The 15,749-nt window shown below is 31.1% G+C and overlaps 4 protein-coding genes across 6 annotated transcripts; 1 reads left to right on the forward strand and 3 right to left on the reverse strand.

Moving 5' to 3' along the window:
- Nucleotides 1-168: 168 nt before the first annotated feature.
- On the reverse strand, nucleotides 169-2,814 carry Fkbp39 (FK506-binding protein 39kD). Its single transcript, XM_083049596.1, has 4 exons — nucleotides 2,656-2,814; nucleotides 2,362-2,451; nucleotides 1,007-1,931; nucleotides 169-846 (listed from the first exon to the last, which is right to left on the reverse strand). The coding sequence occupies exons 1-4, from the start codon at nucleotides 2,663-2,665 to the stop codon at nucleotides 765-767; spliced, it is 1,107 nt and encodes a 368-aa protein (XP_082905722.1). The 5' UTR covers nucleotides 2,666-2,814; the 3' UTR covers nucleotides 169-764.
- Nucleotides 2,815-3,242: 428 nt separating this feature from the next.
- On the forward strand, nucleotides 3,243-4,893 carry Arp6 (Actin-related protein 6). Its single transcript, XM_083049585.1, has 3 exons — nucleotides 3,243-3,483; nucleotides 3,565-4,536; nucleotides 4,614-4,893. The coding sequence occupies exons 1-3, from the start codon at nucleotides 3,410-3,412 to the stop codon at nucleotides 4,741-4,743; spliced, it is 1,176 nt and encodes a 391-aa protein (XP_082905711.1). The 5' UTR covers nucleotides 3,243-3,409; the 3' UTR covers nucleotides 4,744-4,893.
- Nucleotides 4,894-4,965: 72 nt separating this feature from the next.
- Uba5 (Ubiquitin-like activating enzyme 5) lies at nucleotides 4,966-7,185 on the reverse strand. The gene is made up of 6 exons (XM_083049584.1): nucleotides 6,945-7,185; nucleotides 6,465-6,600; nucleotides 6,190-6,386; nucleotides 5,856-6,042; nucleotides 5,409-5,745; nucleotides 4,966-5,321 (listed from the first exon to the last, which is right to left on the reverse strand). Exons 1-6 carry the CDS (start codon nucleotides 7,082-7,084, stop codon nucleotides 5,137-5,139), a joined length of 1,182 nt encoding a protein of 393 aa, XP_082905710.1. The 5' UTR covers nucleotides 7,085-7,185; the 3' UTR covers nucleotides 4,966-5,136.
- Nucleotides 7,186-9,371: 2,186 nt separating this feature from the next.
- Ckiialpha (casein kinase II subunit alpha) lies at nucleotides 9,372-15,558 on the reverse strand. 3 transcript variants are annotated; one of them, XM_083049578.1, is made up of 7 exons: nucleotides 14,442-14,673; nucleotides 14,243-14,354; nucleotides 13,922-14,134; nucleotides 12,788-12,982; nucleotides 11,960-12,311; nucleotides 11,635-11,712; nucleotides 9,372-10,596 (listed from the first exon to the last, which is right to left on the reverse strand). In XM_083049578.1, the coding sequence occupies exons 1-7, from the start codon at nucleotides 14,534-14,536 to the stop codon at nucleotides 10,475-10,477; spliced, it is 1,167 nt and encodes a 388-aa protein (XP_082905704.1). In that variant the 5' UTR covers nucleotides 14,537-14,673; the 3' UTR covers nucleotides 9,372-10,474. The 3 variants fall into 3 exon arrangements, with proteins under 3 accessions (XP_082905704.1, XP_082905701.1, XP_082905702.1); XM_083049575.1 differs by having other exon boundaries at nucleotides 10,459-10,596; nucleotides 11,619-11,712; XM_083049576.1 differs by lacking the exon at nucleotides 9,372-10,596 and adding an exon at nucleotides 15,420-15,558 and having other exon boundaries at nucleotides 11,039-11,712.
- Between the last annotated feature and the right edge of the window lie 191 nt (nucleotides 15,559-15,749).

Raw genomic sequence — 15,749 nt, forward strand, 5'->3', positions numbered from 1 at the left:
GTACAAATAAAAAAATTTGAGTAATCCTCAGCAAATTATATAGAATTGATTAAAAGTACAAGACATTTTGATCCAATTTACTAAATGTAAAATTGTCTATACCATATTTAATTTTTTACATAACATAAATTGTATAAAAAGTTTTTATTATATTTTACCATTTCAAGATTTATTTTAATACAATTATATATTTCTAAGCATACAATAGACTACATAATGCAAAAAACTTATTTTACGTATGATGCAATGGAAGATTCAGTAACATATAATAGAAATTCGAAGAATGTTATTACAAAATATATTCTAATTGTAAGATATATATATATATATGTATTACATATACTATTATATAAATATATTCCAAGATGTTCATATATATGTATATTCTAAGATGTTATTACAAAATAAACTTGTTTATTTAGAAATTTCTTTATTGTTTTATTAGTGCTTAACATTAAATAGATGTGTCTTTAAAGACTAAAATATTTCTATTGTAGGCAATGAAAGAAATTCACCCAATGTCTCATTAAAAAAAAGTTATATATGTTTTTTTACTATATGTTTTTTCTCTTTGTGTCTTATTTTTGCAGGAGTATTTGTCAAGTTTTAAATAAGAATAATCTGAAATGTTATGCGATAACAAAATGGATATTTTTAAAATAAAAAAAATAAGAAAATACAAGGACATATATAAAGAAAAAATAAAGAGAATCCTTATGTATTAGGAACACAATAAGTAATAAATGGTTGAACATATTATTCATTTAACTAACGTTGTTAAGTTCGATATCGAATACAAGTGTGCTATTAGGAGGAATCGAGGGATTTGAGCCTTTAGCTCCATACCTATAACAAAAACATTGTTCCATTAAATTAACGTTCAAAATAAAAGTTTTGCCTGAATAAAAAGTTATAAAGATAACTCGTTATATGAAACTCAGTAATATGACAATACAACAGGAAACATAAATTAAAATAAAAAAGAGAATAAGAGTACTACACATACCCCATATGAGGCGGTATCGTGATACGGCGCTTTCCACCAACTTTCATTCCAGTAATTCCTATATCCCATCCTTTTATCACGTGTCCTCTACAGAGGCGGAATCTGAAACCTTTTCCGGACGTACAAGAGTCAACTTTCTTTTCGCGATTCCCAATTTTACAACGACCCACATAATAAACTGTAATATTTTTGCCAGCTGTTGCGAGTGCACCATCGCCAAATTTTAAATCTTCCACTTGTACACCACCCTCAAGGGTTCTTTTGTTCGATTTATTTTGATTATTCTCTTGCGTTTGCTGCTCCACTTTCTTTTTTTGTTTCTTACTTTGTTGTTCTTGTTTAATTTCTTCTCCATTTATTTTATTTTGCTTATCGTGTTTCTTTTTTTGTTGCTGCTGATGTTGCTGTTGATTTTCTTTTTGCTTTTTTTCATGCTTTGGAGACTTTGCTGGTTTTTCCTGTATCTCATCCTCCTCCTCCTCCTCCTCCTCCTCCTCCTCCTCCTCCTCACTATCATCATCATCGTCAGTTTCATCTTCCGTTTCTTCGTCGCTATCTAAGTCGCTATCTTCTTCCGAAAATAGAAAACTCTCATCCTGATTATTGCTTTCACTGACAAATTCTTGCTTAGCTTGCTTTAATTTTTTTCCATCTTTTGGCGATTCTGCCTTTCTCTTTAAGTTTTTCTCAACTTCTTGTTTTAATACTTTCTCCTCTTCTTCAGAAGAATACTCTACTTCTGAACCTTCAGGAATCGCATATCCAGTCAGATGTACATGGCCTTTACCACTGCATAAAAAGGTTATGACATTTCCCTTTTCAAAATTTAAATCAAGAGGAACTTGCCATACTTTGTCCTTTGTTAAAGTGCAAAGCAGAAAATTTTTATTCTTGCTATTTGCCATTACTTGTACTGCATCATCACCTGTAATAAAATAGATAAGAACTTCAGAATAAATGAACATATTCCACACGACATATATTTATGTAATTTGTGACATATAAATATTTTTATTATGTATACATAATAATTTGTATACATATAATATATATACTCCATTTGACATTATTTACTGATGAGTAATCAAAACAAGAAGAGTAAAGGTTTTTTCATTTAAAACGGTTGATCAGATGTTTTGAACATAAAATGCATACATATATGAATAAATGTTATTTCTCAACTGCAATTTTATTCAATAACTACAACTGTTTAAGAGGAGTATTTAATGCACGATATATGTATTGCGCAGTATCGTTATTCCGCATATAAAAGTATTAACATATTAAAATAAAAAAAAAAACGAGTTTCAATAAAGGTCAGAATTTTCAAATATATTAAAATAAACAACTCTTACCGCCTACTAACGTATCTAAACTCGCCATGGACAGGTGGAATGGTTCAGTTACACGTTGTGTGTACCGTTTGTTCGGTTCCATTATCAACGCTGTAAAAATGAGGATAACATGAGGAATCAAATATAATAAATAATAAATGCAAGCGATCGTCGAGTCTAGTCTCATCTTAAAACGTGCGTTTTTTATTCTGGTAAGCACATGGCGATGTCATTTCGCAATATGTATTTCATCGCAACATGTAAATCTTCACTAAATAATAAAACCTTTACAAATTATAGAACGCAATTACTTACCCCAAAACATGTTGATTTATAATTATCTGTACAGATCTATGTGAAACAGAGAGAATAATCGGATCAAACACGTGTTCGCCTCGATTGTTCAGATTCCAATGTAACCAAGTGTAACCGAAAATCGTGAACGATAAAGATCCTCATTTTTAGCGTCAAAAGACGTCACGTGACCAAAATTGACGAATTGGTATCTTTATTTTTGGTCACGTGACATCTTTTGATGCTAAAAATGAGCGTCGAGCGTCAGCATGAAAAGGCACCTTAATGGGCAGTGGGCTTCTACACACAGAACTACAGGCGTACAGGACGCGTCGACGGTCGACGCGTGGCGAGAAGGCGACGCGAATAGCCAATCAGATTTCCGCCGCGCGTTAAAAGTTGCAACTATTGGCTATCGCGTCGCCTTCTCGCCACGTGTGACGCGTCCTGTGCGCTATAGACACGGAACACGTGACACAAGTATGATGAACGGAGTTTGCGCCAAATTTAAACTTGTGCTTTTTCGAGAAAGCTGTACGCTCATTGGATATCGCGCGTCGCGTGTCACGAAATCGCGCTGGTCTGCAGAAGCCATAACGCGTCAACGCGTCCTGTGTGCAGTAGCCCATAGCCAATGTACGCTCGACATTCTCGACAAACTTGTTTTGTCGTATAAATGTAAAATCAACTTAAGTATATAAAACAACGATAGAAATTTGATTACCGGTGGAGAGAAAATTTTGTTTAAAATTGCATTTACGATATTTTTTTAAATATGAGTAACTCGACTTTCATCCTCGATAATGGTGCCTACGCGGCAAAAGCTGGTTTATCCACTGAAACACCTAAGTATGTCAAAATGCATCAACTTGCATCTTTGATAATATGTACTCTATTGCACTCAATAATGAATGAAAATATTTATTTTAGATTAGTTCCAAATTGCATAATGAAAGCAAAAAGCGAACGTCGCAGACCCTTCATAGGAAATCAAATCGAAGAATGTAGGGATGCCTCTGGATTGTTTTACATGTTACCTTTTCAAAAAGGTTATCTAGTGAATTGGGATATTCAGAAAACTTTGTGGGATTATATATTTTCGAAGGAGTCTTGTTCGGTGAATTTAAATCAGTTGTCTATGATAGTGACAGAACCAATATTTAATTTTCCAAGCATACAGGAAGCTATGACGGAGATCTTTTTTGAGGAATACGAATGTCATAGTCTTCTGAGGATAAACGCAGCGAGTCTTTCGTGTTACAATTACAGATCTGAAAATCCTAATACGAAATGCTGCATAGTAGTAGATAGTGGTTATAGTTTTACACATATTGTACCTTATATCAATGACACAAAAGTAAAGGAAGGGATACGAAGGCTAGACGTAGGTGGCAAGCTTCTAACAAATCACCTGAAAGAGATACTGTCTTATCGTCAGCTGCATGTTATGGATGAAACGTATGTCATTAATCAAGTGAAAGAAGATTGTTGTTTTGTGTCTCAAGATTTCTTTAAAGATATGGAACAGGCCAAATATAAGTTGGAGAAAAATACCATCGCTAAGGATTATGTTTTGCCAGATTATACGACTCTGCGACGTGGATATCTTAAGGATCCAGAACCATCTAATGAGCAACAAACATTACGTTTGACTAATGAGAGATTTGCCATACCAGAAATATTATTCCATCCATCTGATATTGGTATCCGACAAATGGGTATTCCTGAAGCTGTTATAGATTCTATAAAAACTTGCGACGAAGAAACATGGCCCCATTTTCTATCCAATATTATTCTTACTGGTGGTAATGCAAAGTTTCCAGGATTTAAGGACAGAATGTACAAAGAAATTAGAAGTTTAGCTCCAACAGAATATGCCGTAAACGTCTATTTACCACAAAAGTACTTTATTTATTTCATTTCACTATCATCTTATATTATATTGAAAAGTGTACTAATAAATATTCTTTCACTTTCAGTCCAATTACTTATTCATGGTATGGTGGAAAAAAACTTTCACAAAACACAATGTTTTCAAATCTTTTGGTAACGAGAGAAGAGTATGAAGAAGAGGGACCATCTTTATGCTTTGAAAAATTTGACATATAATTCTGTCTTTGTTGTACATTATCCATTAAAATATAAAAAAAAGATTATAACAAAATTATACTATACATATTGGTACATGAAAATTTCTTATATCAAAATATTTATATCTAAATAATTCAAAATAAAATGTAAATTTATTTCAACAGCTTATATGTGTCTAACTATATAAATGTGTATATATAGTCTCATAATTTATCGTTTTCTTTACTTCATTTAATATATTTTATTTACGTAATATATCGTAATTTTTAGGCTATTAAAAACGATTTTTTTTCAGAGCAAAAAGCAGCAAAAAGAATTACATTTATAACATTCATATATGATATCGAATATAAAGTTAAAAATTTTTCGAGTATGGAATATGTGTATGTGTGCATTTATATTGCACCATTTTCAAATAGATTTCATCTCTGCCATTAATTCTTCTAAACTTGGTCCTGTAGATTCAGGAACAGTTTGTTCTCTTTCTGAATTGGTCGTATGTGTAGGTGTAGGAATAGTATATACATATCTTACACCTGAAGTTGATACGGACGTTTTTTCATCAGCTTGGCAACTTTGTTCGACTAATGAAATTCCTACAAAAAAGTAATACTCTGTTAAAAGCAATGCAAAAATATCAAGATGTTACAAAAAAAAAGATTGTAATTTTTTTTCATATATACCCCATTTATTATCTTCATGTATAGCTTTTTCTTCAATAATATTGTTTGATTTTTCTTGACTTTTTGGCTTTTGTGCATATTCTTTTTGTCTTTGTATACAATGTGCATCATCGCAATTTGGATTTGGTTTTAAAATCATTTTAGGAAAAAAATCTTCCATAGCATTGTAACCCAAGTAGTAAGATACTTGTCCAAAATTTAATAAAAATTTTAAAGTGTTTTGCACTAGAAAGCCTGCCACTATACCCATAGTAGTGGGTAATGATGCGGCGCATACACCTTCGCGTTTCAAAGTTTTCTCGTCAATGCTAGACGCTACGATCAAAGGTGGAGCACACTAAAAATTCAAGTTTAACAAAATAATTACAAAGTATAGGATTCTTAAAAATTCATATCAGCATTATGTGCCTTAAGAGCCAACTTGTACATATGTAATTGAGAACTTACAGCAAAACAGGCCGTTTTACCAGGCACAATAAATTGAATGTGACCAGAAACAGCATTTTCGGAAACACCACTTTCAAACCATTTCTGATTAAGTTCGTTACATGCGGTATTAATTGCCATACGAGCTTCAAAATTATCAACACAACTCAATACTAAGTTGACTGGTCCACTTTCCAAGCTGGAAGTACTGCAAAAATACAAATTTAAATTAATCATAAAATATACCAAGTTAAGAGAGAGAGAGAGAGAGAGAGAGAGTAAAAAAGATATTCAATATGCACAAATCTGTTATAAAAACGAATAATCTATATTAAGAAGATTTGTAGACTTATACCTTACTGTATTCATAAAATCTGAAAAATGATCAATAGTTGTGATATTGTAATTGCGTACTTCAATCTCCACATCAGGATTTATATAACGCAAAGTATTTGCCGCTGCCTCTACTTTACTCTGACCTGCTTGATGTGGTTGAAAAAATAATCTGTTCATATTTGCAAGTTCTACATTGTCGTAATCAAATAGTATCAGCTGAAACATTAATTGTAATATTAATTGGACAATAATTTACTGTTATTAACACACAGTAAATAACATCGACATTTTTACCTTTCCGATGCCACATCTTGTCAACATTTCTGCCGTTACACTACCAACACCACCAATTCCAACTATAGCTATTGTTAACTCTCGTATCTTTTCATAATTTTCAACGATACCCATACGCTTTAATGCCATCAATCGGCTGAAATAAAGATAATAAAAAATGGACAAAGTTACTACAATTTCTTGCAATAAAATCTATATTATATCTATATTATATCTTTTATATATAATAAATATTTTAGTTTTTAAGCATACATGTGTATATATATATTTATATTTTTTAATATTATTTAATCATTTATATTGTGTGTTTGTGTATATATGTCAAATGCTCATATGTAGAAGTTCTTTGTAAATTGTCTTTTTCAAGAAAATAACATTTTAATAAAAGGCCAATTTATAGAAATTTGACTTTATAAAAAATTGATTTTTACAATAAGCGCAATATAAGTGACCAAAAATAGCGAAAAATATTAAATTTACCTATACGGATTCGAATCCACCACTTCTGCTGACATATGTTCGATCTTTTCTCTCGTTGCTGCCGCATCTTTATCTTTCTTTTCTCGTAACTCGTTTTCGAGTTCTGTAATTTTCTGTTGCAAACTTTCTATTTCATTCATACTTTGATGAGAGAAAAATTATTTAATTAAGAAGAAGCTTTTCGCGAGACCAGCTGTTAAGCACGATGGCTGATGACAGCACCACAGCTGACTACATTATAGGGATGAGGATCCTGTTGACATATTCTGATAGAACACATCCAATCATATCGACCGATGCCTAGGATAATCAGCACGATTGACCAATCAAAAGATTCTAGTGTTTTAGTTAGCCAATGGCAATTAAGATATCGGATTCCGCTCCAATATGTCGGAGCATTTGATTGACCAATCAATCGATGTAAACGGTGTTGATATTTGCTAACGGGATCCTTCCTAACTGATATGAGCAAAAGAGGATCTTGATTTTTTTTATGTATATATATAAGGGACTAATGTATATAAGGGAAATAAGTGACAACAAATCACTGCCTCCGTTGATTTCGATTATACATTCGCTAATAGATGCGTGTATATATATATACTTATGCTACTTATGCTTAATATAAAATTATAAATATAAATATAAAATATTTCTAATTTTATTTCATCTTTGGTAGTAAAAGAGAACGCGTTCTCTGTTGTTCAAATTAAAATGGAAATAAAATCAAAAAATATAAATATTATACTTTTGTTCGAGCGTATTTTCTTTAAGATAATAATGGAATATTTTGATTTGTCAGGAATAAAATTATATTTTATTTTAATTTTTTAATTGTATATTACAAAATGTTTATATTAAATTATTATATTCGACATGAAAATATCATAAAAAATATTAAATACGCTAGTTTTTGTGCCTTGCACATCACGCAGTATGCATTTAAATTAATTGCAATTATGCGCAAATTTTATTGTCGTATTTATATTTATTTTTGTAGCATGTTTTTGAAACATATTTTTATATATATACATAAAGAAATAATATATATATATATATATATATTATATCTTGCATATTGCAGTGTAATATGTACCAAAAATATCTATTTGCAAATTAAAATTATAGAGCAATATAAGAAATAACAGCAGTTTTTTATTTTACGATTTTTCCTTACGGAGAAAGAGAGAGAGAAGAGAGAGAGAGAGAGAGAGAGAGAGAGAGAGAGAGAGAGAGAGAGAGAGAGAGAGAGAGAGAGAGAGAGAGAGAGAGAGAGAGAGAGAGAGATTGATGAGAGAAAAAAAGAATGATATAAAGAGGATGATGAAGAAGGGACGGGAAAAAAAGAAAACAATAGAAAAAATTGTTTGAATGTATTCAAAACATTGACCTAAGAAAGAGAAGAGAGAAGTATCCCAAACGATTCTTTATATTTACCCATCTCTTATCTATGCCTCTCTCGAAATATATTACAATAATATTAGCCAAAATTTAGCACAATATATTAATTCTATTTTAATTATTCATTATTTAATTTTCATGTTTTCGAGCTATTTGTTTATTTATATTAAATGTAGCGATTATTATTCACATTTCCCTTTTCCATAAAATTAGATTATCACTGTTAATTTAATATATTTAAAAGAACAAAAAAGGGATGAGAAAACTCTAATTAAATATATGTGTGTACGTCGTTTTTGCCAAATAAAATAATTTTCAGTTGTGTATATAAATGCTGATACTTGATGAATATGAAAGTGTAAAGGACAAAATAAACATATTTGTATAACTATTCGCGTATTAGTGTGTGTGTGTGTGTGTGTGTGTATAAAGTCTCTTTTTTTTTACATGTTTTTATATGTCACTTTAAATGTCATATCATGATAATATATGCATATATTCTTATTGATCTGTATATGTTCATGAATGTATTTTTTGAATTATATATGTATATATATATATATATATATAATTCAAAAAATATAATATATATATATATTCTTAATATATAACTCTAATGTATATGTATATATATAAAAGCGAAAATGATGTAGTAATCAGAGAGAGAAATAGAGAGAGAAACAATATTATTACTTTAACTAATCGTGTAGAATACTCATATATTTTTATCAGACTGCGCTTGTGATACTAAAACACAATATATTTTAACGCGCGAGAATATAAATGGCGATCGATTAATCTTAATGCATATTTATATAGGAACTGACACAAATCCTTGGAAAATTATACAAAAAAGCTACAGTATACAAGAGAGTATTGTATTCCTATACATTCTTTACAAGTATGTCTCGTTTTAATGTTGATAAATTCTTTTGAATGTACATTATGTATGAATCGATCTTACAATATATATATTTATATTGAATAATTATCATTTATTCAATGCATATAATAAAGAGTACTGATAATTTTGTGAAACCATGAAAAGCAAATTCCAATGTAAATTATTGTAAGAATGATCAACATACAAAGAAACCAAGTTTATAAATACGTACATACATATGTATATACATAGTTTTTTCTTTTATATTAGTTACATATATCAATAATGTTCATAGGCTTTGTGCCAAGTGTTTAAGGTGCTTGTGAATTTACATGCGATAACTAATAGATTTTACCGCAAAACCTGCTTTTATTTATAAATAAATTTCTCTTGATAAGTATAAAGAATGTTGTATAATAGGGAGAACACACGTACGTACGTATAACAAATTTTGATCTTACGACGCGCCTTCAAGTGGATGATTTTTCGATACTTATTCTCATTAAATAACGATTGCGGCAGTAGTATGCGCTGGATACACAGAGCAGGTGTTCACAAAGCACAAAGAGTACTTGGCTATAACAAACATTTTATTCAACTATTGTGGTATCAGATATAAACGAACATTTTTTTATCATTGTTAAAAGTACTAAACCGAATGGCCTAAGGTATAAGTATGACTGTGTATATGTTCATTTGCGTGTCTGTGTACATGAATGTATGTGAATGCAAATAGGTGGCTTACTTAAAATCTCCACCACTGCACGTATCGTGTGTAATCATCTTTCATCAAATGAGAGTGAATCTAGCTGCATCTTTATGCATTTATAGATCTGCCAAAAATATGATAATAATAGCAACATCAGAAAAAATAGTAGATATAGTGGGACGCGTCGCGAATCGTAAAACGGAAATGAACGACTCGCTGTTTTTGATATCGCATGCACACCGGCCAATATGGACGGAGCATGTATTCTCATGAGATAGATTTTGTGCCAGAATCCTAATCTCCCCTGATACACTAAGTACATCGCAAATTTTGAGTGATTATATATTTTTGAAAGAGAGAAAGCGAAATTAGATACTTCAGTCTTAATGATGGGATCATCGATCAAGCCGTTGTTACAAATCAGAATAATTCTCGTATGGAGAAGAATATACTTGGCAATACGAAATATCTGCTGCTGCATTGCAATATTTTGTAGTAGATTGGAAATCGGGTTGTTGAAATTCAGAATTGCTGAACTTATAAGATTACTTGAGGCAGTTCTTCTGAAACGGTCAAACACCCGCTTCCAATTTCTTCCATGCTTTCCAATCCGTTTGTCCCATGAATCGGTACAGTGGTCATTGTTACGCCACGATGATCTGTAATAATCTCCTAGTTAAAAAATCACTTTGATACGAGACCTTTTACTAATATCAATGTGTCGCACAATCTATGTCAACATGTAAGATGTCTCTCTCTCTATCATTTCGTTTAATTTCAATACAGATAGAAAAATAATATAATGAATCATTCATTATTCGAAAGAGTATCCGTTTACATGTATCTTCTCCATTCGGCGTTACGAATGCTTCGAAACACATTTGATTGACTCATTGGGACAAAGAAATATTTATTCCTCATCTTTTCTAGATTCGGTCAATCAAACAATTCGAATCAATTTTGTAATGCAGAGTGGAGTGCACCTCAAGTGTATTCTCTATTATAAAAAACTATCATATAATATTTTCAGATAATTGCTAAAATTATCTTTTTAATTTATTAAAAGGAAAGCGATAGATATATATATAGGATGGCACAAAAAACGAGGGTCTAGAGGCTTACGAGTAGAATTATGTGCCATATTACATAAAATATATATGTATATAATTATTGTTTGAATGTCACACGCTTATATATTCATTACGGTCGATCGTTAACATATAAGACGAGCTAATATAACAAATCAACAATGTATGTGTATGTGTAATCAATATTTTCTATTTATAATAATGTATTTACAACTTACATTTTCCTTTTACCTTAATTAAATACAAGTTATTTCAATGTAAAGTGCAAATATTCGCGATTACATCTATCTGAATGCGGTTTTATGCATAAAAATTTATACAGGTGAATGTAACTGCTTCGTAAGATATATTATTATAAATCTGTCGTGACGATAAGGGTATAAAATGCTAAAAGTAATAATTTTGGGAAAAAAAAAAAAAAAAAAAAAAAAAAAGGAAAAAATACATACTTAAGAGAACACAATTCTTGATGAAATAAGAGAAACATATTTTACAGTATTAAATTTTTAATGTCCAATATATATAAGTTAACTATATTATAATTATGTCAATTAGAGTATAGAGTTAGAGGTAGATTAAAGTGGTGACATTACCTGGGCCGCTACTCACCTACAGGCACTGAGCCTGTCATGGGAGTAGGTGATGATGACACCATGGTCAACCGACCTTGTTCTTTTACTATGGGATCTAGAATAGAAAAAAAATATATGGTTAGGCAGAAAGATACACTTTATCATTGACACGATTTTACAATGTATAATACGCGATATAAATGTGCAATTATATTAATGGAAAAAATTATTTCCTTTTTTTCAGCATTTAAATATATATTTTCCTTAGATGATGTGTGCGTACATGTACGCACAAAAATACAAAAAAGATGAAAAAAATACACATTGCATAGATATATATGTATATATGTGTATATGCTTACAAAAATAAGGATGTTCCATTGCTTCGCGCGCAGTTAATCTCTCATAATGGTCATAGCGTAAGAGTTTATCAAGAAAATCCAAGCTTTCGGGCGATACTAGATGTTGATTTTCCGAATGTACAAAACGTTCCCAACGTTTGCGCGAATGTCGACCTAGGATGTCGTTGAAACGAGGATCTAATTCAATGTGATACTTGTCAAGATATTCAAATAATTCCTCAGTCCCAAGAACTTTTGCAATTCGAACTAATTGGTCATAATTATCATGTCCATGAAAGAACGGTTCTTTCCTAAATATCATACTTGCAAGCATACAACCCAACGACCACATATCTAATGAATAGTCGTACATCTGTAAGATATCGAAAAATATTTCTCATTAAAAATGACGAAGATTAAATCGACCAATTCTGGCAAAAATGAACTTTATTAATTCACGACGTTTCAGTAGACAGTCGTTTCTCTTCTCTAATTATTTAAACATGTTATCTTCTGTACATCGAATAACTTATTTATTTGACTAATGTCTTAAGAACACAGCACTTGATAAGGACCGAAATCTACGGTCGAAACGTCGTGAATTAATAAAGTTCATTTTTGCCAGAATTGGTCGATTTAATCTTCGTCATTTTTAATTATTGTCTGGTGACCCTACAGTTAACATTTGTTATTTCTCATTAACTTGTATATATATAATATTTGCTGTTTGAAAATATATATATATATGTAATGCACACTCACACACACATGTATGATCTTGTCAATTCTTTCTTCCTCTCCATCTCTCTTTGCCCTTTTCTATTATATTTTCTATATTGCAATACTTACTTGATAATCTACAAGTAGTTCCGGACCTTTGAAATAGCGGGATGCTACTCGTACATTGTATTCTTGACCAGGATGATAAAATTCTGCTAATCCCCAGTCGATTAATCGTAATTTTCGATTTTCATGGTCTATCATAACATTGTGCGGTTTCACATCCCTGTGCATAATTCCCATACTGTGACAATAATCTAGTGCCTGTACAGAAACGAAACAAAAAAACATTTACATTAATTATAAAATATTATCTCTGTATTTGCGATTAGACGATGCAACGGATGTGAACGAACGTATTACTATGATATATTACTTAGAACAAATATTCACAAGTCTAAAAATTAAAACAAATTGCTCTGAAACTTTAAACAAATTTCTAACTAACATCTAGCAGGATGAAAAGGAAGTATTTCTCTCACATGTTCATATTTGTTTTAATAGAATGAAATCATTTTTAAATCAAGACCAAGATGCATGAATTTTTTTGATTGATCCACTGAAGATAGTCCAAAGGAAGAACAAAACGTTCAAATTAACATTTTGTTGCACATATAGTTCTTAACCAATTTCCTATCTACATTTCGTATTTATATATCAGAGCCTTTTCGTTTTATTACAAACTCTTAAAATTACTCCATATTGTAAAGAGAAAATAAATAAGATGAATATAAAACCATTAGAGATATATACCAGTTTCAATTTATATTAATGTAACTGTAATCTTTTAGCTATTAATATCTCAAATATTTTCGCGGAAAAAACATAAATGGCACAATAATAATAAATTGACAATTATAAAAGCAATAAAGGTAAAAAGAGAAAGAAAAGCATTGTACAAAAACTATCGAAAACCGAAAAATCCATAAATAAATTACTTTATCATTTGAAAGATAAAACATGTATAACAGTCCTCCTTTTCATCTAATGTAGTAGTATCTTGCAAAATGCAGAAATGCTGCATAAAAGGCAAAACTAAGCAAAAAAATTGAATTCATAACCCTAATATTAATGAGAAAGATAAAAACAGTATCTTTGAGTTTTTCCTGGAACCTAAATATACACCTACATCTATCAAAACAATAATCTCGAAGATTCACGATGGATTGATATTTGGTTCCATTGCACTTATAATATACGCACTTTTAATAATTCGTAGAGGTAGTATCTTATGTCGTAGTCAGTTAGCGTCTGGTATAATTGCTTGAAATCAGTGTTGTTGACATGTTCAAAAATCAATGCTGGTGTCCTTGAAACTGGATCTTTGACAACTGCTTGGAGTGTAATTATGTTGGTCCCACCTTTAAGATTTTCTAAAATTTTTATTTCCCTTTTTATTTTCTTCTTTTTCACAGGCTACAACAAATAAAAAATATAATGTTAGTATTATATATTTTCGCCTTCTGCTGTTTTATATGAAATGCTTATCAAATGTAATACGCTATATGAATTATTATTTATTACCTTCAATATTTTTACGACACATTTTTCATTGTTTGTAACATTTATGGCCTCAAATACTTCGCTATATTTACCCCTGCCTAATTTTCTTACTAACTGGTAATCATCTTGTTGTCTATATCAGAAAATATAAAAATTAATGAAACAGCGCGTTATAATATTGTTACAATATCAATAATACTTGATGCGTGATAAAGCTTACCCCCAATCGACAACATAAGATTCATAGTCCCAGTATTCTCTTGGTTTATGTGAATTTACATCGGCATAGACTCGCGCTCTACTAGGTAAAGCCATTCTCTCAGAAGTATTATTATCGATAAGCGTCTTGTTGATTGATATACTGTCTCGACTGTCTGATTCAAACTTACAGCTATTAATGACTTTGTCTCCTCTGCTCACCCAACTACGTACATGTGAGAACAGTAATAAACCTAAACAATTCATATAATTTAAATAGAGAGCAACGTTGTATCTCTACAAAAGTATATAAAGTAGGATAATATATTTCAATGATAAATCAATTAAAAAGATAAGAGACAATTTGAGATAATATCTTTTATTGTTCTAATATATACATTGATGAATTGTGGAGCACAGACAGGGAGAATATATAGATGGATGAATTATATCAGATTTATCAGAATAATATATCATAATATACATATATCTTTATTTTAAAAATTTATTAAAAATAGACACGTATCTATATTTTGGAAACCTTAAAAAGATTTGAATCTCCAAATATAATTAGAAAAACTGTGCAATAAATTTCAAGAACCATTTAAAATTTCAAAAGAAGATGAAAGCAGAGAGATACGATAAAAGTAGACAATTAGAAATATAAAGCCGAGTCATTATTAATTGTAATAAAAAGAGAGACAGAAACAGAAAAGGAGAAAGCACGTTATTTTATTTTCCTTTATCGATTGTAATTCTTAGATATATCCTTGGCGTACGCCGAGTTGTCAGAATATTTGTATGAAAAAGTCGTAGGCGTAAAGATGGAATGACTTTTGTAGCCACGATTGAAGCCACATCTTAACGAGATTACCTGCCTACCGGCCAACCGAAAGAAAAGCACGCACATGCAAGAGGTACAAGGCACGTACACACATGTACCCAGTAAATCACACGCCATCACGATCGAGCAACCGATGTAGGCTTATTTTCGACTCACCTAGAGCATTCCGAGCCCGAATCTTGATCGGATTAAATACGATGGATTCTTCAATTCGTTGCGAATGCACGAAACTTACTCTCGGAGTAGCTGAGGCCGCGCAAACGCGTGAAACTACAGATTTTTGAGGGCGGCCGGCTTCTCAAACGAGCGAGGTGCAAGATGGCAGCCGGCAACCCGCCGCAAACCTCCAAACTCTAGAACGGAAACCCTCTACGTGATGTTCGCCAAAGGCGATGCGAGATGCGGCGACATCTTTACGTCGTTGTATCAAGGTGACGATCGCTGACAATTCGATACCGACGCTCCACGCTCATTTTCAGCGTTAAA

Source organism: Prenolepis imparis, unplaced genomic scaffold, assembly GCF_030444845.1.
Source record: "Prenolepis imparis isolate NDT839.2.m4 unplaced genomic scaffold, iyPreImpa1.0 SCAF_11, whole genome shotgun sequence".
Lineage (NCBI taxonomy): Eukaryota > Metazoa > Arthropoda > Insecta > Hymenoptera > Formicidae > Prenolepis > Prenolepis imparis.